This window comes from Eucalyptus grandis, chromosome 7, assembly GCF_016545825.1.
Source record: "Eucalyptus grandis isolate ANBG69807.140 chromosome 7, ASM1654582v1, whole genome shotgun sequence".
Lineage (NCBI taxonomy): Eukaryota > Viridiplantae > Streptophyta > Magnoliopsida > Myrtales > Myrtaceae > Eucalyptus > Eucalyptus grandis.
In genome coordinates this window covers 26,092,973-26,119,395 of record NC_052618.1, presented here as the reverse complement: position 1 = coordinate 26,119,395, position 26,423 = coordinate 26,092,973, and the positions used below count along the sequence as shown (strand labels likewise).

At 38.4% G+C, this 26,423-nt stretch overlaps 2 protein-coding genes across 2 annotated transcripts; both read right to left on the bottom strand.

Moving 5' to 3' along the window:
- Positions 1-2,247: 2,247 nt before the first annotated feature.
- Positions 2,248-9,431, bottom strand: LOC104414611 (probable carbohydrate esterase At4g34215; the record flags this gene model as incomplete). Its single annotated transcript, XM_010025765.3, has 2 exons — positions 2,248-2,659; positions 8,751-9,431. Coding segments are annotated over 2 exons (879 nt in total), but the record flags the coding sequence as incomplete, so codon positions are not given.
- An 8,003-nt stretch (positions 9,432-17,434) lies between these two features.
- LOC104414614 (probable carbohydrate esterase At4g34215) lies at positions 17,435-24,551 on the bottom strand. The gene is given in 4 exon segments (XM_010025766.3): positions 17,435-17,853; positions 23,887-24,125; positions 24,128-24,324; positions 24,326-24,551. Coding segments are annotated over 4 exon segments (780 nt in total). The 5' UTR covers positions 24,472-24,551; the 3' UTR covers positions 17,435-17,655.
- Positions 24,552-26,423: the final 1,872 nt, after the last annotated feature.

Below are 26,423 nucleotides of genomic sequence, written 5' to 3'. Positions count from 1 at the left end.
AAAACACATCTTAACAAAGATAAATTTCAACATGGTAGGAATCTGGTGCATGGGATAGAGGGTAAAAAGTAGGAGGTCATACAAGTAAGAAAACTTTTGATAGGTTATTCGCCACCAACAGGTAATTAATCTAAGGGATAAGAGCAAAACAAAAAATTTTATGTTCTTAAGCCGAAGACTCAAATAAGTTATGAATCAATCAAGTCTTACCTTTTATTCATTATAGCATGCTTATATAGATGAGCATGGATCAACCCTCCGAGCATGAGTAATATTCTAGATTCATTGAAAAGACCAAAAAGAACAAAAAAAAGAAGAAGACAAAACTAGATTTACTAGAAAGCATAACAAAGTCTTAGGAACTAGAACTTCGACTCTCATAACTTTCATCATAATTAAGACTCATTAAGACCTAGGAACTAAGGAAATACAACAATGATATTTATAAGAACTTGAACATATGAGAAATTTAGTTGGCTGCAGGTCTCCAAGTTTTTATTATTTCCAAAGTTGCTAAATGAATGGTCTTTAATGAATGCTTCGTCATCATAAACTTTTGATGTGCATAAACTCATTCTCGAGTTTCCTTTGTCTCCATATGGGTGTGGATCGACAAAATCTTCCATCGTAAGTTTATAACATTCATGGTTGTTACATGGGTTGAATGGTTTTTAAATTGTATATCCATGTTTTCTCATTTGCTCAAGAATTTTGAAAATTGTATATCCATGTTTTCTCATTTGCTCAAGAATTTTGAAAATAACTTATATAATTTTTTGAGTACATTTTCCATGATCATGTGGGTGCCATTGAGTTTTCCACTGTAAGAATGCTAGGGATCGTTGAAGACTTCATCGATGGAGGATATCAACAGCATAATCTCAAGAATATCCTTTGATTTACTGGAAGTAGTCGTTTGTCAAAGAGCTGTCTGTCTAGATCATGAGGTCCCCACATCCATTATTTTCCACAAGCCATCGATGACATACACTCATGATGGAAAATTTTATGTTTATCCACGCTATAATGAAATTTCATAAGTCAGATGTCCACAAATCTTTTGGAGGTAGTATTCTAGACCTTTCGTATAAATGCATGGAAATCCAAAGAGTCTTATGTGAAAAGAATTATACTGTTCCAAATCCATATAGCCTTGTGCATATATACAAAAAGAATCAACTAGGCTCTATGGAGTTCTCTCAAAACCCATGAAATTATGGAAAATAAATTATTCCTAAATATTTTCCTATAAAATAATCAATTCTTTGCTTGAAATATTAATCGATAACAAATATTTTCATTATCGACAATAATTTATATTTTAGCTTAGATGATTGAAAGTTTTTTAATTCGTTCATTTTTACACGCAGTATTTTATTGAAAATGTTTGTCGTGCATAAATAAATGATTCGGAAAATATTTTATTGAATGCTATCGTTTGCATTATCTAAAAATAGAAACGCGGATCTTCGGACAAAGTTACAATTTTACCCTTCGGATAGTTTCAGTTGGACTCGTTCGATCCTCTTTCCCCCTCTCAAAGCAATCGAAAATCGCAAGGCATGGGCCGCACAAAAAGCTGGATGACGCGCCTTGGGCCGTGTGATGGGCCACTGTCCAACTTGACGGCGGGCCCAGAAGTAGGTGAGAGGAATGGAATGTCTAATTTGCTTTCTTATGCAAAAGGCCATCTCTCTCTCTCTCTCTCTCTCTTTTTATTATTATTATTAGGATTAATACCCTGAAAATTCCAAACTAATACACTTATAACAAATTTGCCTTAAACTATTTTTTTGACCTCCAAAAATCCTAAATTAGTATATCTGTGACAAATTTATCTCGACTAAGCATAAAAAACCATAAACTGGTACATTTATGATAAATTTACCCCAAACTAATTTATTCGACCGCAAAAAACCTCAAACTAGTAAATTTGTAACGAATATACCATCTGCTAACTTAATAATTTGACTGTAAAATTTAATAAAAACTAACTGAGGGTAAATTTGGCATAAGTGTACTAGTTTGGAGTAAATTTATCAAAAGTATACTAGTTTAGGAGGTTTTTGAAAGTCAAAAAAATAATTTGGAGTAAATTTGTCACAGATGTACCGATTTGAAGTTTTTCATGGTATTAATCATTATTATTATTTTTTGAATTTTTTAATTTATTTTACTTGATTGTGAATGAGATGAGTGCGTCAAAAATAAAATGAGAACCAACCTCATAAATTTAAAAAGACGAAGAAGAAGAAGAGAGAACTACTTGGAATTTCTTACACTCAATTGTATGGCGAATCACACTTAGAATCATCCCTTGGAACAAACCTCACCCAGCCCGCCTTGAAAGGACGGGAGGATGGAACTTTGACATTATTACATGAAAGAAGAGCGAGCACAAGAGAAGAAGTTGTTTTGTGGCTTCTTCTTCTTCTTCTTCTTTTTTGTTGGGGGGGTGGGGCTATGGTGTGAAGTGCTGGAGGTACGCATCGGCCAGCATGTGGCCGAGGCGGACCTGGGCATGAGTGGTGAGGTGAATGTGGTCGTCATTGAGTGGCATCCCCTTCGCGTCGATGCACACGACGTTCGGGAGCTTGATTCCGAGCTGTGCCCGTCTCACTATGTCCATGTACCTCGCGTCCCCCGACGTGATTGCGACCTGTACATTGATTTAGCCCAGTAGTTGTTATGGACACCCGATTGAAATATCTTGTTATTACGTTCATGTTTAATTTCTTATATAAAAATTTGGTTTCTCTCATTAATTTAATGAGCATTTGGCAAACCATCTGGGCAAATTCGGATTGACATGCTCAATTAAGAACAATATTCATTTACATATAATTGAAGTTTTTCCTTATTATGGGAGATAATGCTTGCCAAATTTAGGCGGTTAAACGCTCTCCCAAGAGCTATAAATAGTATTCATTACTAAAAAGAAGTGCGAAGATCAGGCCCCCTCGAGGACTTCCACTTTTAATTTGTCAAAGGGCAGACACCACGATTAGATATTTATTTGAAAATAAAGCAAACTAAAAACCCTAAAATTTATGCTTAAAGTACAGTTGAATCCTTATTTTTTTTTTAAATGCAATCGAATTCTAAAAATCATCAAAATGGTGCGCTTAATCTTCGTTAGCTCTCTCCAATTTTGCTAACAAAGAATGCTTTTCTTAAAAAAAGAAATTAGTTTGTCTTTCCTACGTCACCATCACACCATCATGTTAATGAAAAATGCAATAATGTCATGTTAGCATTTTCTGTTAATGAAATTGGACCATATGGACAACTACCTTAATGTATTTTTTAAAAGTTTTAATACTCAATTATACTTTCACAATAAATTTTTTAATTGTTAGCACATTTATCCATTTAGTTCAATAAGAAAAACTTGAAACCTATCAATATATACAATTTAAAACACCTAGAACTAAACACGATTTTTTCGTAATTTTTTAAAAATTTACAATAGTTTTTTCCTGTTAAATATCTAATTGATATAAAATAAATAAGTAGAATTCAAATGACATATGCTTAATTGTAGATTAAGGGACGACTCCTTTTTTTATGAGTATGAGATTTTTATGATAAACCCATCTATACAAGAAAAATCATGTATCTTTGGCAACTTTGATAACCATTTCAATTTAACACGCTTGAACACATTTAACCAAATAGGTTAACATGCAAGTCGTGTTAACAAACAAATTGTTTGGAGACATTTAGATATTTTAATAGATGTCCAAATAAATGTAGTAACTATATAATAAACTCGTTGTGTTTAGTATTAAAAACATGATAGTATTAACAAACATGTTGTATTCGGAGTAAATTTAACACAATTAATCTATAACTCGAGATAATTACAACACAAAAATATCAATTGTTGGCCCAACGTCTACCACGATGAAAAGATAAAATACCCGATGGCATGGCTCAAAGAAATTCATGAAAAAGACAGATTAGATCTACTGAACAAATCTTAAAAAAGATAAATTTCAACATGGAAGGATCCGCAATCAACCGTAATTTACCAATTTGCTATGTCATGCACCATGTAGCCTCTCAAAGGGACTGCATTTTCGTTTCTAGACGCCATTAACCTTTACCATAAAGCACACGAACATCTTATACTTAATAGACAAAAAATTTAAAGAATGTGTTTGGTAACTATTCTTTTTATTGAGAACAATTTCTAATCAGAATTTTTTTTTTTTCTGTTCATTGTATGAGTTTTTAAGCATTTGAAGGTATTTGATAACCGTTTAAAATTTTTACTCCCGAAATAGAATTTTTTTGTACTACCATCAAATTCTTTTACGATAAGTTTTTAATAATTTTATTACATTTTTCTCTTTTTTTCTATTTCTTCTTACTCTTTTTTTTCTTCTTCCTCTAGCCGATTGTTGGCCTCGGCCATGGCCAACAACCTTGTCGGAGCATTATTGTCCCCTAGCAAGACTTGACCTCGACAGGCCACCATGAGGTTTGGTGCTAGGCGAGCTCGGCCTCGTCGTTGGCCAGAGAAGCTTCGGTGAGGTCATCGACCCTCGCCTAGCCGATTGTCGGCCATGGGCAAGGTTGATGACTAGCAAGAGAAAGAAGAAGAAGAAGAAAAGGAAAAGAAGAAAAGAAAAAGGAAGAAAAGGAAAGAGAAAAAAGAAAAGAAAAGATTTTAATTCTAGAGTTGTTCTCGAGAACCAAGAAATAACGTTTTTTACTTCTTAATTCTGTTCCAAATCTATTCTCGGGAATAAAAACCTTATTGAAAAGATATCTATTTTTTTTTGTTCCAAGGAACAAAAAACACATAAATAGTTACTGTTTGGCTGGTTATCAAACTAGGCCTCAGCCAACTTTTATTCCAACCTTTCGTAGAAGTTAGCCTTCCATGTAAAAGGTTGAGGCACGATAGGCGCTTGCATTAATAACCATAGGCATACGCAAGATGCTTTTACAGCACAATAAAACAAAATACGATCACAAATGTATTTATAAGATGCTTTTACATGACAATTTTACTAACTAGATGGGCTATAATAAAAACACTTTGACCAAAAGTAGCATCTACAGTCAACAATACAACTATTGGACAGACTGCCTTTTAAAATTAGATGCTTGTTGAAGGGCTTATGGTGTGGGTTGAGATTCGAGTACGCATCATTTTGGCTGGAATCCATATCAATGAGGATGGTCCTTTGTCCTAGTCGAAGATTAAGATCCAATTGTTGATTGTTGGAGCTAGGCTCAAGTGACCATGTGCTTGGTCTAAGGGATGGACATCACCTAATTGGATTGATCATTGGTGAGATCAGTTAGTCGGTTAGATTCAAGTGTTTGAGATCAATGCTAGTGTCTCCATAATCTCATGAGTCTTGAGAGAACTTCATAGGATTTGGTTGATTCCTTATGTACTTATGTATTATGTATTCTATTGAAGCTAGCTAGATGGCTCCTCTAATAGGTTTTGTATGTTTGGGTGTAATCCCATGGAAACCTCTTCTTAATATATGCCCATATCATATGGATTTTGAAACAATATCATTCGTTTCACCTAAAAGAAAAAAAAAAAAAAAAAAAAAAAACTCTTCGAATCTCCTTGTATTCTTTAGGAAGGTCTATAATACTACATTCAAAAGATTTATACACCTTTACAAGAGAATATGAAAATATGAGCTGTGGAATTCTAAATGGGTGTGGATAGACATAAAATATCTCTCATAAGTTTATAACATTCATGAGTTGCAAAATGGATATGTCTTCCTTTCCACATATATGATAAGTTCAAACAAAAGACATTTTCCATAGGCTTAGTTGTTACATGGCTAGAATAGTTTTCAAAGTACTCATTTGAAACAAAATACATCGAAGCGGAAAAGAATGTTCTTGCAGACCTTTCCAAATCTAAGAAGCTCCTCCATTACACATGTTTACATCATCTATAGAACCACACTTTGGAAATCCAGAGAAGTATACCAAGAAGCAAGAGGTTCAAAACCTATCATATAATTTTAATACTCCAAATCACACAGGTAGAAACCTCAAACTTATCCCTAGAGAATGATTCTTGAATGGTTGTATAAAACTTACGTGAGAATGCCAGCTCAAGATTTTTAGACAATGTAAATGCCTAAACCTGAGACCTAGTCGCATGCATCATATATATCCAATTATCCATGTGTACTCATTTGGTCAAAATTTCCAAAAGAACTAAAAGATTTTATTGGTATGTTCTCCATAACACACCGTTGCTATTGAGTTTCCCATTGCAAGAATGCCATGGATTGTTGAAGACTTCATGGATGGAGGATATCAGCAGCATAACCTCCAGCATCTTGCAAAATCTCTTGAATAGTTTCGCCCTTTGATTTATTGGAAGCAATTGTTTATCAAACAGTTGGACATCGATCCAGATCATGAGGTCCGCAAAACCATCATTTTCCTCAAGTCATGGATGTTACAAACTTATGATGGAATATTTTATATTTATTCGCTCCAATATAAAATTCCATAAATCAAACGTCCATAAATCTTTTGGATGCAGTATTGTATACCTTCCAAACAAATACATGAAGATCTAAAGAGTGTTCTACCAAAAGAATCATACTATTCCATAACCCATATACCCCTATGCATATCAAGAAGAGGTTTTGTGGGATTATTCCGAAGCATACAAGCCTACTATAAAAGCCATCCAACAATCTTTGGCAGTATATAGAGGGAATCATCTAGACCCTATGGAGTTCTCTCAAGATCCATGTGATTATGAAGACATTGGTTCTAATCTCAAACTCGACTTTGGCCACTTGTCCTCATCAAATGATCAATCTAGCCAGGTGGGGTCCAAATCACAGATCTAGCGCATGGTCACTTAGGCCAGGTCTAACAATCAATAGTTGAATCTTTATATTTGACTAGGATAAAGCACTAGCCCAAAAAATTTGAATAGGGATTCCAACTCCGATGATGCAAACTCAAATTATGACCCACATCACGAGCTCACATTTGCGTCAGAAAATCAGTTGTCCACTAATTGTATTATTTTACCTAAAGTAAAACATGCCACTACTTTTGGCCAAAATGCTTCTATTATTGTCATTCTTTCTAGTAAAATTGTCCTACAAAAGCATCCTGCAACAAAAGCATCTTTCATATGCACATGTGGTAGTATTTTGTATTATTATCCTATAAAAGCATTTTGCAGATGTCTTTGTATCATAGACAAAAGCCTGTAATACCCTTGACCTTAAATTCAATGAGAAGTTAGAATAAGAATTATCAAAGTTTTCTCTTTATACACACTCTTCCATAGTCTTCTAAACACTCTTATTTCTTTCTTGAGGCTTGACGGCATTAGAGAGTTAGGAGTATCTTGTAAGTCCGATAAGATGAGATAGTGCGAGGATACTTTCTGCTTGCCACCCTGTGAATCCTATGCATCAAGAAGTATCTAAGTCTTGCGTGCCGTATGATATAAATTAATGTCGTCTAGAGACCAAAAGTTAATCCCTGTGTAAAGCAGAGTATGGGCTATATTTGTCTCAGATAATCATTGTCCTATCATGGTCTCCTCATTTGGTAATGTATGGTCGATACACCAAGTGAACAAGATTATCCAAACCATTATAATGTGAGCCTCACATATCAATAGTTAATCATGTGAATTCACATCATTATGCCCACAAAATCATAGTTCAAATAAAATTGATCTGTAAAATTTACTTTCTTTTCCCCAACATATCTTTTCTGATGATGAGAATCAAGATAACTACTCTTTTGTATTCATTTGGCAGTGTTCCCATCTCATTTTGTTGCCTACTGGGGGCCCCAAGCGCACATGTCTACCCACTTTGAAAAATTACAGGCATGACACAAATAAAGACAAAAGTCATGTCAAAAAGATTGAAATTTATGACATGTTTAGCTGTATTAACGCCTATTATATTACAGATCTAATACAGATTGGCTGCCTAGTGTAGTGCTTACTTGCGGCAATAGTTGTTATAACGTAATCCGTCCTTTTCTTCCCACTCACTCAACTAGGTAAGTTTTATTCATAAGTAAATTTATTTAAATTATTCAAGCATTAACAACACCAATTGTAAACTCATATGAAATAATCACATATATGATTACTAAGTAAATTATTAAATAATATGTAAAAAAAAATGATATAATTGTTATTAAGTTTCTTGATGATGCGCCAATTCTTTATTATATTAAAAATTACTCATACGATAATAATTAGCAAAACATTAGTTGCCCGCGATTAGGTATGACTATCTAAATTGAGTATCAATTGCATCGACAACAGTTATTTTAATCCCCGCGTTACATCGCTAAATTGAAATAAAAATAATAAATTATTCAATAAAAAATACAAAAATATTTATATATATTAAATTATAATATCATTTAAAATGATAAAACCACATATAGTGTGTATAACTTTATAGTGTGTATAACTTTGAATACTACTCACAAATAGATTATAAAAATAATTGATATGATAATGGGAGCATCTAACTCATTAACTTGACTATTAAAATAATAACAATTACGTCTATTCTAATTTTGGTTCTAGGGTGTTTTGTAAAATAATTCAATCAAGTGCCAAGCAGACCCACAAAAAAAAAAAAAAAATAAATAAATAAAAAGAGAGAGAGAGAGAGAGAGAGAGAGAGCTATCCTCTGTTCAACAATGGCGATCGAAAAAGCTCAGCGGAGTGGACGACGGAGACGGAACTCACCTGGATGACGGGAAGGGAGGGCAGGCCGAGATCGTCGCGCACGTTCTTGATGAGCGCCTCCATCTTCTCCCCGTACGCCTCCGCGTCGTGCTGCGTGGAGGTGTCGCTCTCGCCTTGGTACCACAGCAGCGCCTTGATCTCGCCGCCGCCGCCGCCGTCCCTCACGCTCGCCCTCGCCCTCCTCACCATGCTCTCGTACAGCTCCTCCCCGCGGGCCCACTGCCGGATCGCCGTCCCCCCCACCGCGCACGGCACCAGGCCCACCGCCATCCCCGCGACCCCGCCGCGCTCCCTCACCGCGTTCGCGAAGGCCATCCCCGGGCCCACGCCGCAGGCCTTCCGGGTGCCGATGTCGCGGTGGAGGGGTTCCCGGGCCTCCTCCCACCGGAGGTCGGCGCTGAGGCGGAGGACGGAGGGGTCGGGGCGGCACTCCGGGGAGACGACCCCGTCCCAGCCGTGGTGGCGGGTGACGCCGCCGTAGCCGGACATGTTGCTCTGGCCGGAGAGGATGAAGATGTGCTTGGCGGGCGGCGGGGGAGGCGGCGGCGCCGGGGTTGCGCCGGGGCGGAGGCGGCGGCGGCCATGGAAGGGGGGATTTGTTGGGGGTTTGGAGGACTCGATCGACGATTGGCTAACAAAAATGGAAGAAGACGGAGGAGGATGAGAAAGGGGCAGCTTTATTTATTTATTTTTATCCCCAAGTTTTAATTTATATTTTGTTTATTTATTTATCTTTATTTTGGAGGAGTTCCTGTAGGATTCTGGCACGTGTGGGGTCGTGCGCCTGTGCTGATCTCTGGCCTGAGCATTTCTTCCGTCAGGCGAAGCTTCACGTGAAAGCCAGGTCACACACTGAAAAAAAGGGAAAAAGCAGTTGCTGTTTTACTTCAAAAGGATCTTCGTGGCTCATTTTCCTTATATTTTATAATTATAAATAAGACCCTCTCTCGACTTTTCACAGGACTGTCTTTTAATCTCTCGACATCATTAAAGTATACCATAAGGCATTCAATAATTAGACACTGCATTCTATCATTATCTCTTCTTATTGAACTGACAAGATAATTATGACTCTCTAATGCAATCCACTGGGGGAGGGATAAGAGCGTTTAGAATACTGCGGGAGAGGGTATATAGATATAAAACTTAAGACAACTCTTATTCCAACTTCTCATCGAAATTAGCCTTACATTGAAAAGGCTGAGGGCATTATAAACTTTTTGCGTGTAATACATAGGCATAGGCATAGGCATGTACAAGATGCTTTACTGGATGATAACACTAAAAAAGATCGTACTTCAGGATGGTTTTTCACGACGACTTTATCAGATGGAAGGACAATAATTGAAACATTTCGGGCCAAAAAGCAGTGGCCATTGTTACTAAACGTACAATAGTACAAGTAGGGGGACAGACTAGTTTATTACAGTGAAAGCGAGCTCACGATGTGGGTCAAGATTCGGGCCTGCATCATCAGAGTTGGAATCCATATTCAAATCTTCTAAGCTGATGCTTTGTCACGTCCAAAATTAAGATCCGGTTGTTGATTGTTGGAGCTCGGCCCAAGTGAATAAATTGGACGTTTGAATTGATTTTTTGATGGGGCCAATAGGCCGAAGTCAAGAGTTTGAGATTAGAGCGTCTCCATAATCCCATGGGTCTTGAAAGCACTCTCTATAAGGTCTAGTCTCCATAACATTTGATGAACGTTTAATTGCTTTACAATTCGCAAGCATGTTCTCTCATAATAAGAAGAAACTTCAACCAATTTGTAAATGAATATTATCCTTAATTGGGTATGTCAATCCGAATTCGCCTAGAGAGTTTGCCAAATTCTCGTAAAATTCACATAGAGAATCTATATTTTTATCTAAGAAATTACATATAAAGGTACTCATAAGTTCTTTTAATCGGCGCATGTGTAATAACTATTACTCGAAATCAAATGATGTACAAGTCGCAATCACGTCGGGGGCGGGAGGTACATGGATAGAGTGAGACATGCACAGCTTGGAATCAAGCTCTCGAGCGTCGTGTGCGTCGACGTGAAGGAGCTGCCATTCATGGATGACCACTTCAACTTGCCACTTATGCCCAAGTCTGCCTCAATCACTCGAGAGCCGACGCATACCTCCAGTATTTCATGCCATAGGCCCCCCTCGTGTTCTCTCTAGGGGTGTCAAAAAAACCCGACCCGACCCGACCCGATCCGAACACGACCCGAACACGAAACAAGTTGAGTATGTGTTTCGGGTCTTAAAATTGTTTGGGTAACAGGCATAAAACAAGTAACAAAATATGTTTCGGGTCGGGTCAGGGTTGGAACATTGTTCAGACCCGAAACACGTTAACACCTGTTCCAAACAAGCCAACCAAACACAAACACTCAAACACGTCGCTGAAAAGTGAAAACCCTCCCCTTCGGCTGCTTCTCCGACGACTGCGCCTTCTCGTGGATTCCGCTGCTGCCCTCCGATCGACGCGCATCCGCCTCTCCGTCGTCGTCGCCACCCCTCGTCTCAACGCCAGAACCCTAGCCGCCGCCGAAAACCCCTCTCCTTCCCCTTCCCAAATCCCTTCCGGGTCTTCTTCGGACTCGCGCCTCCTCTCGTTCGCGCCGACCCACAACGCCCGGCAGAGGTGCTCCCTCCAGGCAGCCGCGTACCTGAGGCCCCAGGAGATCCAGTGGAGGAAGGAGCTCACTAACTCCGTCCAGCTCATCAGGATCGTCTCGACGCTCGTCGAGGCCAGGGACTTGCCCTCCGAGAAGGTCGTCGCCTGGACCCGCCTCGCCGTCTGGAAGTCCCCCACCGACACGACGTGGTAAATGCGTTTTTTGCCCCCCTCCTTTTTTCTCTTGTGGCAAAGGATGGGTGTTTTGGGCACTTGTTGTTCGTTTAAATTGGAATGTGGCTTTCGTTTTTTGCGGATAATGTGGTGGGTTTTAAGTGGAAATTGGCTTCTTGCCTTGTATTCCTGTGGGAGACTTCGGTTGGACCAACGGTATAGGTGATGCTGCTTGGGTCTCTGTTTATCTTGAGTGATTGAATTTTCTTTGGGTTCATTGGTTTTGGTATTAGAATCAGTCCATTCTCAGTAAGTTTCGCTCGCTGACAGTCCATTCTTTCCTTTTCATCGTTCCATTTTCTGCACGTCCATTCTTATATCAATAGCTCGTGTTCTGTTGTTGCTGGGTCTTCTTGAATCTCTATTCTTTTTGTGATTCTGCTCGAGCTTTTGGGTCCTGGTCAGATGCTGTTTCTTTTGGGGTTCTGGAGCTGAGCGGTCTGGTTACGTGATCGCAAAGTTTGAATTTTTTTTTTTATCTCATTTGGTTTGTTGTTTTAATTGTTGTTGTTTCCCTTGCGTCTCTTTCAGGCTTTGTCGAATCAGCAGATGTTCAATCACCCGGGCTTCAAGCTTGTCATTGTTGGCGATAAGGGCATGGGTAATTGTCACTGGCGTGCTCTATTTTACCAATTTTTGATTCAATCGCTCGTTACTTTGTATACAGAACAGGTGCATATACTAGATGCAAGAAAACTGAAATTTGCCGGAATTCTTGCAAGTTGAAAAATGTCTGTCAAGTCTGCCTTTGGACTGGGATTCTTCTCACCGTCACCATCATTTATCAGTACTTTGCGACCTTTGAGAAAGAAAAAGCAATTGAACAATGTGGATTAGCATGAAGCAGCTTCATCACTGCAGTATTAGGTTGGTATGTTTCTTTGGAGTATCTAGAGTGGAGCACGAGTAGCGGCTCGCTAGTCCTATGTAGCTGGTCTTTCATGAACTTAAGTTGAATTCTGCAATTCAGCACTTCATTAATGTGGCCAGTTGGGTAGGTGTTACTGGAATGATCCTTACTATCGCAAAATGTAATTGTCTCTTCATAAATCATGAGAATCGAAAAGGAATTTGCAGTGGTCTTATGGGTGAGTTTGATAAAAAAAACTCAGTTTTATTTTGGATATGGAACCTGCCCAACAGGTTGAAGTGCCAAAGCTTTAGGTTTCTTGGGATTTTTTCTTCGCTGCTCTCTGTTCTTCTACTTGGTGCTCTGCTATTGAGTTTTTATCAGTTAAAAAGACTTAGATTGATCACTCGCAAGAATTGATGTTAAAATCAGGTTCTTGTAATAACCTGTTTGCATAAGAATGGGATCAGGATGGGATGATTGCTGCAGAGTTTTAACCCAAACCCCAAAGAAAAGAAAGAAAGAAAAAAAGAAGAAGCAAGAAACCCAATAACCTGATCCGAACCGACCCGAAACACATTAGACCATTTAATGTGTTTCGGGTCGGTTCGGGTCGGGTCGTAGTATGTGACCGATTGTGTTTCGGGTCGGGTCGGGTAACAACAAAATCCGACCCGACCTGACCCATTGACACCCCTAGTTCTCTCCTCCTTCATGCAAGGACCCTGCTTTGTCGCGCAAGACTCGAGGGCATCAATTTTGTAGTTACATGTCATGGTGTGAGAGAATAATGTCAAAGTTTCGTCCTGCTGTCCTTTAGAGGTGGGCCAGGTCGTGTTCGATTCAAGGGGTGGATTCTAAGTGCGTGGATAAATATACTTTAAAAATCATTCAGCCCATGTAACAACGATGAATGTTATAAGTTTATGGTAGAGGTGTAACATCCCGGGCCCCATTGTGTAATATTGTCATTTTTGGGTCCGCTTTCATTTTCTGGCGCGAACGAACCGCCATCCTGGCCACCCGCTTTTTTCTCGTGCTTTAAACGCACAAGTTAGCGGGTTAGAGGGGCCAAGCGCATAAGGTAGCAGCCTCCCTCCCTAGGCGATGTGGGACAAGAGAGGAGGTTGTTACACTCTCCACCTCTTAACGAACAGGCGTCCCGCCGTGCCCCACGGCGTCGAATAGCATTCGAGCCGTGGTCCCACACGTGGTTGGGAGTCGGCTCGATACCACTTGGTGTAACAACCTCCTCTCTTGTCCCACATCGCCTGGGAGGAGGTATTGGTTAGCTTATAAGGCTTGGTCCCTCTAATCTCGTAAACGCGTTTTTAAAGCTTTGTGAGGAAAAGACTCGTGTTCGTCCGCGCTGTGCGGCCGACCCAAAGCAACAATATTATACAGTGGGGCCCGGGATGTTATAAGAGGATTTTATATCTATCTTCTTTGGCTAGAGTAACATGGCCAGCCACAGCAGCATCACTCGCCACCACGGCTAGGACGAGGTCGTCCCCTGGAGCGCCTTAGCGTCGCCCTCCGATGGGAGAGGCCTGAGAACCCCTTCATGGCAACATTGATATTGAGGTTGTCCTATATCAATTGTAAAAGACGCTAGTGGTGAATTTATAATTATAATAAAAAGTTTTATATTTTGAGTTAACTTTTGAGGTGCGCTTGCGAGGGAGGGTGGAGCTAGTGCAATGTGAGGCGGGGGAATGGTGATACGGGAGTGGGAGCATAGGAGCACCTATACGAGAGCATGGCAAGGAGAGTGAGGGATGGGGACGGCGGTAGTGGCGGTGGCGGTGGTGGCGGCGGCGGCAGGGAGATTAAGGCACCGCCGTCGTGCACGGGGTATATGGAGGTGCTCATCAAGAACGTGCGCGACGTTCCAGCCCGCTCTCCCTACCCACCTAGACAGTGCCGGGGTACGTGGAGGCACCCATCAAGAGCGCGCGACGATCTCAGCCTGCTTTCCCTTGCCGCCATCTATGTCTATTCAGCCTGTCTTTAGTTTCCATTTAAATTAAAGGATACAAACATGTGAGTGAAATAATTTTTGTGATTAACTAATATTTTTCTAATTATTATCGTATCAATAATTTTTAACACGATAAAAAATTTGCGCATCATCAAGAAACTTAGTAACGGTTATACCAGTTTTTTACCTATTATTTAATATATTACTAATTAATTCGTATAAATTTACAATTGGTGTTCTCACTTAAACAATATAAATAAATTTAGTAATGAATAAATTTTTCTTAGTAGAGTGAGTGGAAAGAAAAGGACGGCCACTTAAAAATTACGTTATAATAATTATTACTGCGAAAAGCACTTTAATAGGCAGTCAATCTGCAATAAATTTGTAATAGAGTGACACTATTGCAGCTAAACGTGTCATAAATCTCATTCTTTTCGACATGGCCCTTGTTTTTATCGATCTCATGCTTGTAATTTTTTGAATTGGTGATGGTAGTTCTTTAGCTCATGGTTATACCGAGGTGTGGGGTGGGGCCCTTAGTAGGCAACATAATGAGTGAAAAAACCGCCAAGTGAAAAGAAAAGAAAAGAAAAGAAAAAGAGTGGTTTTCTTGATTCTGTAATGTTGGTAATGTTGGAGAAAAGAAAGTAAACTATACCAATCTAAAATTTATTTGAATCGTAATCACGTGATCATGATGATAGAATTCACATGATTAACGAATGTGAGCAATGATCGTACATTACCTAATTCTTGATTATGTAATGTTAGAGAAAAGAAAGTAAATTATACAAATCTAAAATTTATTTCTACCGTAATCACGTGGGCATGATAATAGGATTCACATAATTAACAAATGTGAGCAATGGTCATACATTACCTAATGAGAAGAGTATGATAACTGATGATTATCTGAGACGAATATGCTATTCCACAAATAAGATCTTCTCTTGGCTTTTCAAAGGTCGCCTTTTAATCTTTAGATGTCATTAATGTGTACCATAAGGCACTCAAGAATTAGAAACTTTCTTATCCATGAAGTGACAAATGGAGAGCATATCATAATTATCTCTTCTTATTGAGCTAACAAGATAATTATAACTCTCTAATGCGATCAGCTGAGGGAGAGGACTTAGGCGTCATTTGGTTCGGCTTTTGGAGTGAAGCATTGGATGGCTTCCGTCAGGTAAAAGCTCATGAGGTTCACTTCACATTGTGTTGCTGAGACAGAAGATGCAAATGAGGAGAAGCCAGTGGGTCAGAAGAATGGGGTTGGTGCATGAGAATTGAGCAGGCCAAACGTGCAAACAACCGTGTCTTCTGCTCCTGTCCCTCGCATCATTTCCTTTGGCCACTCTTTTCAAGTCTCATGGTTAGTCATTGGTTTTACTCAGGAAAAGGAAAGGAGACAGGGATTTGCTTAGATAGTATTTTGTCTTAGGAAACAGCTATTGTCGTTTGCCCCTCAGATTTAACTTTATGCTTGTCAGAAAACATGGGAAAGAAGTAATCTGTGTTCGTCTGTTTTGATGTCCCTGGAAATGGATAAAGCATCGGTTCTTTGCATGTAATTTTCATAAAGTGGCTCCTTCTGCTTTAAGTAAAGAATGAAAGTTTCTCTTAGTTGAATCGGAATAAAGTCTTGACAAAGACCTCGTAGTGTGGCATTAACAGTTTGATCAGTCGCAAAGCCTACAGTGAATGAAGTGCCTTGAAGAGGTCTTGCAAGCATTAAAAACAGCATTAGAACATGAGAAGGAAGGCTTGACTGCAAGTCCTGTGATGGCTAGGGGAACAAAGAGCAGCTCCAAAGTACGCAAGCCTTCTGTATCCATATAACGTACTCATCAGTCATTGCATTCTTGGAGTCTTCAAATCCTTGAACTGGGCAGCAGGACTGCAATCGTGCATATATATACAAAAAGAATCAACTAGGCTCTATGGAGTTCTCTTAGGACCCATGAAATTACGGAAAACAAATCATTTCAAAAATATTTTCCTATAAAATAATCGATTCTTTGCTTGAAATATTAATCAATAAAAAATATTTTCATTATCGACAATAATTTATATTCAAACTAGATGATTGAAATCTTTTTAATTCATTCATTTTTACACGCGGTACAAGAAATTATTTTATTGAAAACTTTTGTCGAGCAGAAATAAATGATTAAAAAAATATTTTATTAAATGTCATCGTTTGCATTGTCCAAAAATAGAAACGCAGATCTTCGGACAAAGTTACGATTTTACCCTTCGGACAATTTCGGTTGAACTCATTTGATCCTCTTTCCCCCTCTCAAAGCAATCGAAAATCGCAATGCGTGGGCCGCGCAAAAAGCCGGATGACGCGCCTCGGGCCGCATGATGGGCCACTGTCCAACTTGACAGTGGACCCCAGAAGTAGGTGAGAGGAATGGAATGTCTAATTTGCTTTCTTATGCAAAAGGCCATATCTCTCTCTCTCTCTCTCTCTCTATTATTATTAGGATTAATATCCTAAAAACTTCATACACTTATGACAAATTTACCAAAAATTATTCTTTTACCTCCAAAACCCCAAACATATATACTTATGACAAATTTACTTCGACTAACTATAAAAAAACCCTAAATTGGTACATTTATGACAAATTTATTCTAAATTAATTTATTCGACCGCAAAAAATCTCCAATTAGTAAATATGTAACAAATATACCCTCTGCTAACTTAATAATTTGACTGTAAAATTTAACAAAACTAACAAAGGGTAAATTTTTCACAAATGTACTAGTTTTGAGTAAATTTGTTAAAGATATACCAATTTTGGATTTTTAGAAGTCAAAAAAATAATTTGGGATAAATTTGTCACAAGTGTATTAGTTTGACGTTTTTCAGGGTATTAACCCTTATTATTATTTTTGAATTTTATTTATTTATTTTACTGATTGTAAATGAGATGAGTGCGTCAAGAATAAAATGAGAACCAACCTCATAAATTAAAAAAAAAAAAAAAGAAAAAGAAAAGAAGAAGAAAAGAGAACTACTTGGAATTTCTTACACTCAATTGTATGGCGAATCAAAAGCAGGCACACTTGGAATCACCCCTCGGAACAAACCTCACCCAGCCTGCCTTGAAAGGACGGGAGGATGGAACTTTTGACATTATTACATGAAAGAGGAGCCAGCGCGAGAGAAGAGGTTGTTTTGTGGTTTCTTCTTCTTCTTCTTTTTTAGGGTGGGGCTATGGTGTGAAGTGCTGGAGGTACGCATCGGCCAGCATGTGGCCGAGGCGGACCTGGGCATGAGTGGTGAGGTGAAGGTGGTCGTCATTGAGTGGCATCCCCTTCGCGTCGATGCACACGACGTTCGGGAGCTTGATTCCAAGTTGTGCCCGTCTCACTATGTCCATGTACCTCGCATCCCCCGACGTGATTGCGACCTGTACATCGATTTTGCCCAATAGTTGTTATGTACACCCGATTAAAATACCTTGTGATTACATTCATATTTAATTTCTTTGATAAAAATTTAGTTTCTCTACATGAATTTAGTGAGAATTTGACAAAACCCTCTAGGAAAATTCGGATTGACATGCTCAACTAAGGACAACATTAATTTACAACTGGTTGAAGTTTTTTCCTTATTATGAGAGACAATGCTTGCCAATTTTAAGCAAGAAGAGCTATAAATATTATTTATTACTAAGAAGAAATGCGAAGATTAGGCCCCTTGGAGGACTTCCACTTCTAATTTGTCAAAGGGCAGACCACACAATTAGACATTTACTTGGAAATAAAGTATACTAGAAACCCTAAAATTTATGGTTAAGTACAGTTGAATCCTTATTTTTTTTTTGAAAGTGCAATCGAATTCCAAAAATCATCAAATTGGTGTGCTTAATCTTTGTTAGCTCCCTCAATTTCGCTAACAAATCACGCCTTTTTTTTTAATTAGTTTGTCTTTCCTACGTCACCATCATGTTAATGAAAAATGCAACAATGTCATGTTAGCATTTTCTGTTAATCAAATTGGACCATTTGGGCAACTACTTTATTGTATTTTTTAAAATTTTCAATACTCAATTATACTTTCACAACAAATTTTATAATTGTTAGCACATTTATCCATTTAGTTCAATGTGAAAAACTTGAAACCTATCAATATATACAATTTAAAACACCTAGAACCAAACACGAATTTTTCATAATTTTTTTAAAATTTACAATAGTTTTTTCCTGTTAAATATCTATTTGATATAAAATAAATGAGTAAAATTCAAATGACATATGCTTAATTGCAGATTAAGGGACGACTCCTTTTTTTTTTTTTTTTTTTTTTTTAATGAGTATGAGATTTTTATGATAAACCCATCTATACAAGAAAAATCATGTATCTTTCATAACTTTGATAACCATTTCAATTTAACATGCTTGAACACATTTAACCAAATAGGTTAACATGCAAGTCGTGTTAACAAACAATTTATTTGGATACATTTAGATATGTGAATAGACGTCCAAATAAATGTAGTAACTTTATACTAAACTTGTGTTTGGTATTCAAAGACATGATAGTATTAACAAACATGTTGTATTTGGAGTAGGTATAAATTTAACACAATTAATTTATAACTCGAGGTGCAAAAATATCAATTGTTGGCCCAACGTCTACCACGATGAAAAGATAAAATACCCATGGCATGGCTCAAAGAAATTCATGAAAAAGACAGTTTGGATCTACTGAACAAATCTTAATAAAGATAAATTTCAACATGGTAGGATCCGCAATCAACCGTAATTTACCAATGTGCCATGTCATGCAGCATGTAGCCTTTCAAAGGGACAGCATTTTCGTTTCTAGACGCCATTAACCTTTACCATAAAGCACACGAACCTCTTATACTTTGATAGACAAAAAAACTTAGAGTGCGTTTGATAGCTATTCTTTTTATCGGGAACAATTTGTAATCAAAAATGCTGTTTTTTTTTTTAATTTCTGTTCCTTATATGAGTTTCTAAGTAATTAAAGATGTTTGATAATTGCCTAAAATTTTTACTCCCGATATAGAAATACTTTTGGTACGACCCTTAATTCTTTTGTGATAAGTTTTTAATAATTTTATTACATTTTTCTCTTTTTTTCCATTTCTTCTTCTTCCTCTAGCCAATTGCTAGCCTTGGCCATGGTTGGCAACCTTGTCGGAGCATTATCGTCCCCTAGCAAGACTTGACCTCGCCAGCCGCCACGAAGTTGGCCGCTAGGCTAGCTTGGCCTTGTCGTGGGCCAGCAAAGCTCCGGCGCGGTCATCGACCCTCGCACGGCCGATTGCCGCCATGGGCAAGGTCGGTGGCTAGCAAGAGAAAGAAGAAGAAGAAGAAAAGGGAAAGAAGAAAAGAAAAAGGAAGAAGAGGAAAGAGAAAAAATAGAAAAAAAGATTTTAACTTTGGAGTTGTTCTCAAGAACAAAGAAGTAATTTTTTTACTTGTTAATTCTGTTCCAAATCTATTCTCGGGAATAAAAACCTTACTAAACAGATTTTTTTTTTTTTTTCCCAAAGAACAAAAATATAGAAATAGTTACTATGTGGCTAGTTATCAAACTTGGCCTCAGCCAACTTTTATTCCAACTTTTCGCAAAAGTTAGCCTTACATATAAAAGGTTGAGGCATCATAGAAGCTTGCATAAAATACATAAGCATACGCAAGATGCTTTTACGGGACAATAAACAAAATATGATCACAAATGTATTTACAAGATGCTTTTACATGACAATTTTACTAACTAGACGGGTTATAATAAAAGCACTCTAACCAAAAGTAGCGGCTACCGTTAACAATACAACTAGTGGACAGACTACCTTATAAAAGTAGATGCTTTTTGAAGGGCTTATGGCATGGGTTGAGATTTGAGTATGCATCATTTTGGCTGGAATCCATATCAATGAGGGTGGTCCTTTGTCTTAGTCGAAGATAAGATCCAATTGTTGATTGTTGAAGCTAGGCTCAAGTGACCATGTGCTCGATCTAAGGGATGGACATCACTTGATTGGATTGATCATTGGTGAGACCAATCGATCAAATTCAAGTGTTTGAGATCAATGCTAGTGTCTCCATAATCTCATGAGTCTTGAGAGAACTTCATATGATTTGGTTGATTCCTTATGCATTCTGTATCCTATTGAAGCTAGCTAGATGGCTCCTCTAATAGGTTTGTATGTTTGGGCGTAATCCCATGGAAACCTCTTCTTAATATGCCCAAATCATATGGATTTTGAAACAATATCATTCGTTTCAAAAAAAAAAAAAACTCTTCTTTAGGAAGGTCTCTAATACTGCATTCAAAAGATTTACACATTCACAAGAAAATATAGAAATATGAGCTGTGGAATTCCAAATGGGTGTGGATAGACATAAAATATCTCTCATAAGTTTATAACATTCATGACTTGCAAAATGGATATGTCTTCCTTTCCACATATATGATAAGTTCAAACAAAAGACATTTTCATAGGCTTAGTTGTTACATGGCCAGAATAGTTTTCAAAGTACTCATTCGAAACAAAATACATCGAAGGGAAAAGAATGTTCTTGCAGACCTTTCCAAATCTAAGAAGCTCCTCCATTACACATGTTTACATCATCTATAGAACCACACTGGGAAATCCAGAGAAGTATACCAAGAAGCAAGAGGTTCAAAAACCTATCATATAATTTTAATACTCCAAATCACACAGGTAGAAACCTCAAACTTATCCCTAGAGAATGATCCTTGAATGGTTGTATAAAACTTACGTGAGAATGCCAGCACAAGATTTTTAGACAATGTAAATGCCTAAACCTGAGACCTAGTGGCATGCATCACATATATCCATTTATCCATGTATTCTCATTTGGTCAAAATTTCCAAAAGAACATAAAGATTTTATTGGTATGTTTACAATAACACACCGTTGCTATTGAGTCTCCCATTGCAAGAATGCCATGGATTGTTGAAGACTTCATGGATGGAGGATATCAGCAGCATAACCTCCAGCATTTTGCAAAATTTCTTGAACAGTTTCGCCCTTTGATTTATTGGAAGCAATTGTTTATCAAAGAGTTGGATATCGATCCAGATCATGAGGTCCACAAAACCATCATTTTCCACAAGCCATGGATGTTACACGCTTATGATGAAATATGTTATATCGATCCAGATCATGAGGTCCACAAAACCATCATTTTCCACAAGCCATGGATGTTACATGCTTATGATGAAATATGTTATATCTATTCGGTCCAATATAAAATTCCATAAATCAAATGTCCATAATCTTTTGGATGCAGTATTGTAGACCTTCCAAACAAATACATGGAGATCCAAAGAGTGTTCTACCAAAAGAATCATACTCTTCCATAATCCATATACCCCTATGCATATCAAGAAAAGGTTTTGTGGGATTATTCCCAAGCATACAAGCCTACTATAAAAGCCATCTAGCAATCTTTGGCAGTATATAGAGGGAATCATCTAGACCCTATGGAGTTCTCTCAAGATCCATAAGATTACGAAGACATTGGTTCTAAACTCAAACTCGACTTTGGCCACTTGTCCTCATCAAATAATCAATCTAGCCAGGTGGTGTCCAAACCACAAACCTGGCGTGTGGTCACTTAGGCCAGCTCTAACAATCAATAGTTGAATTTTCATATTCGACTAGGATAAAGCACTAGCCCGAAAGATTTGAATATGGATTCCAACTCTGATGATGCAACCTTGAATTATGACCCACATCACAAGCTTGCATCTGCGCCAAAAAATCAGTTGTCCACTAATTGTATTATTTTACCTAAAGTAAAGAAGGCCACTACTTTTGGCCAAAATGCTTCTACTATTGTCATTCCTTCTAGTAAAATTGTCCTGTAAAAACATCTTGCATAAAAAGCATATTTCAAATGCACATGTGGTCGTATTTTGTATTATTATCCTGTAAGAAAATCTTGCAGATGCCTATGTATTATAGACAAAAGTCTGTAATACCCTCAACCTTCTCCATGTACTGCTAACTTCAGTGAGAAGTTAGAATAAGAATTATCTAAGTTTTCTATTTGTAGACACTCTCCCATAGTCTTCTACATACTCTTATTCCTCCCTTGAGACTTGACGACATAAGAGAGTTAGGAGTATCTTGTAAGTCCGATGAGATAGTGCTATGATACTTTCTGCTTGCCACCCTGTGAATCCTATGGATCAAGAAGTATCTAAGTCTTGCATGCCTTATGATATAAATTAATGTCGTCTAAATACCAAAAGGTAATCCCTGTGTAAAGCTGCGTATGTGCTATATTTGTCTCAAATAATCATTGCTCACCAAGTGAACAAGATTATATAAACAATGATAATGTGAGCCTCACATATCAATATAGTTAATCATGTGAATTCAATCATTATGCCCACAAGATCATAGTTCAAATAAAATTGATCTGTAAAATTTACTTTCTTTCCCCCAGCATATCTTTTCTGATGATGAGAATCAAGAAAACTACTCTTTTTTATTCATTTGGCAGTGTTCCCATCTCATTTTGTTGCCTACTGGGGGCCCCAAGCGCACATGTCTACCCACTTCAAAAAATTACAGGCATGACACAAATAAAGACAAAAATCATGTCAAAGAGATTGAAATTTATGACATGTTTGGCTGTACTAAAGCCTATTATATTCAGATCTAATACAGATTGGCTGCCTAGTGTAGTGCTTACTTGCGGCAATAGTTGTTACAACGTAATCCGTCCTTTTTTCCCACCCACTCTATTAAGTAAAATTTATTCATAATTAAATTTATTTAAATTATTCAAGCAATAAGAACACCAATTGTAAACTCATATGAAATAATCACCTATATGATCACTAAGTAAATTATTGAATAAAACGTAAATAAATTATATAATTGTTATTAAGTTTCTTGATGATGTGCCAATTTTTATTATATTAAAAATTATTCATACGATAATAATTAGCAAAACATTACTGACCACGATTAGGTATGACTATGTAAATTGAGTATCGATTGCATTGATAACAATTATTTTAATCCCCGCATTACATTGCTAAATTGAAATAAAAACCATAAATTTTTTATTAAACAATAGAAAAACATTTATATATATTAAATTATAATATCACTATTGGCCGTTAAAATATAAAAACCACATATAGTGTGTATAACTTTGAGTACTACTCACAAATAGATTATAAAAATAATTGATATGATAGTGGGAGCATCTAATTCATTAACTTGACTATTAAAATAATAACGATTGCATCTATTCTAATTTTGGTTCTAGGGTGTTTTGTAAAATAATTCCATCAAGTGCCAAGCAGACCCACAAAAAAAAAAAAAAAAAGAAAGAAAGAAAGAAAGAAAGAACTAAGCTCTGTTCAACAATGGCGATCGAAAGAGCTCAGCGGAGGGGACGACGGAGACGGAACTTACCTGGATGACGGGAAGGGAGGGCAGGCCGAGATCGTCGCGCACGTTCTTGATGAGCGCCTCCATCTTCCCCTGGTACGCCTCCGCGTCGTGCTGCGTCGAGGCGTCGCTCTCGCCTTGGTACCACAGCAGCGCCTTGATCTCGCCGCCGCCGCCGTCCCTCACGCTCGCCCTCGCCCTCCTCACCATGCTCTCGTACAGCTCCTCCCCGCGCCCCCACTCCCGGATCGCCGTCCCCCCACCGCGCACGGCACCAGGCCCACCGCCATCCCCGCCCCCGCGCCCCCGCCGCGCTCCCTCACCGCGTTCGCGAAGGCCATCCCGGGGCCCACGCCGCAGGCCTTCCGGGTGTCGATGTCGCGGTGGAGGGGCTCCCGGGCCTCCTCCCACCGGAGGTCGGCGCTGAGGCGGAGGATGGAAGGGTCGGGGCGGCACTCGGGGGACGACCCCGTCCCAGCCGTGGTGGCGGGTGACGCCGCCGCGGCCGGACATGTTGCTCTGGCCGGAGAGGATGAAGATCTGCTTGTCGGGCGGCGGGGGCGGCGGCGGCGCCGGGGGTTGCGCCGGAGCGGAGGCGGTGGCGCCCATGGAAGGGGATTGGTCGGGGATTTGGAGGAGATTCGATCGACGATTGGCTAACGAAAATGGAAGAAGACGGAGGAGGATGAGAAAGGGGAGCTTATTTATTTATTTAATTTTATTTTTATCCCAAAGTTTTTATTTATATTTTGTCTATTTATTTATCTTTATTTTGGAGGAATGCCTGTAGCATTCTGGTACGTGTGGGGCCGTGCGCCTGCGCTGATCTCTCTGACCTGAGCATTTCTTCCGTCAGGCGAAGCTTCACGTGAAAGCCAGGTCACACACTGAAAAAAGGGAAAAAGGCAATTGCTGTTTTACTTCAAAAGGATCTTCGTAGTTCATTTTCCTTTTATTTTAGTTCAGGTAGAACCAGCTAAACGTTTCGAAATGTACATATTCGTATGTGGAGTTTATATGTTATATTATATTATTTTGGAGAATTTAAAGTATTTTTGCATTTCGAAATGTGAGAAATTACAAATAAAGGCTTTTTTTTTTTTTTTTTTTTTTTTTGGTAGTCTACTCTATTCTACGCATCTTCTCACTGCAGACTTGTCCCCGCCTTTGCGGGCGTGGGCCGCAACCCACTCTCGAAACTTACGCGTCCCTATCTCCATCCCCCTCACCAGAAAGTGGAGATTTGAACCCCTCACCTCCCCCTTCCATGTTGGAAGGGTGGCCACTGGGACGAACCCCCAATGGTACAAATAAAGGCTGAAATGATATTGTTTTCTCAATAGAGGATCCAAAGAATATCTAAGTTTGGAATAAGGTATAAGGGCTTGAGCTCACCAATTTTTTCGACACTAGTCATAAAAAAGCCAAATTTCTGAAAATAAAATTCTCAAAATTGATCAACCTACCTTATGAGGGGTGATGGATTTTGAATGAAGTGTTGCCTGAACAAGGACCAATGGGCACCGATGATTTGGTCCCCACACAACAACAGGTGTCAAAATGGGTCTTAGACCCATATATGACCCATTTAAATCATAAATGAGTCATATATGGGCCACTTGTTTTTTACAAAAAGTAGTTAAATGGATTTACTTTGATAAGTAGGTTTTAAGTGGGTCTTAAATAGGTCTTAAGTGAGTCTTAAATGGGTTTAGTTTTAACTTTTAAGTGGATCTTAAGAGAGACTCTCTTCTCTTTTTAATTTTACAAAAATATATATATTTTTTATAAATACCGAAATTATAATTATTTTTTATTTTTATTTTATTTTCTTTTTTTCTTTCATGTTCTTTTCTTGTCGTTCTTCCTTTTTTTTTTTTTTTTTCTTTCTTCTTCCTCGGTTGCCGGCACGGTAATGGTCGCGACCGACCAGGCGAGCTTGAGGCTCGCCGGATCTCGGCAGCGGAGGCCTCGCCGACACTTGACGAGGCTTGAACCTCGCCGATCTAGCGAGACTTGAACTCGCCGGCGTTGGGCGAGGCTCGAGCCTCGCCAGATCCCGGCGAGTGCGAGCTCGAGCTCGCCCAACGATGGTGAGCCTCACCGATCCGGTGAGGGGTGAGCTTGAGCTCGCTCGACGCCAACGAGCCTTGAGCTCGCCAAATCCGCAAGGCTTGAGCCTCGAGCTCGAGCCTCGTCGACTGGCGAGACTCGAGCTCCGGCCGTTGTCGTGGTCGGCGGCCGGCCAAAGAAGAAGAAGAACCAAAAAGAAAAAAGAAAAATATATTTTAAAAATAAAAATAAAAATAATTAAAAAAATTAAAAATTAAAAAAATCGATTTTTTTAAAATAATTATTTTAAAAATTATAAAAATTGTCCATTAAATTTGTGTTGTATAAAAATATTTTAGCAATACCATTTTAAAAAAAAAATAATATATCTAAGAAATAAGTTTGGAAGTTTTTAGTAATATAATCTTTAAAAAAAACATAAGAATAAGTTTTCCTAATTTTGGTTAAATATGAAAATATTTTATTAATATGGGTTGGGTCGGGTATAG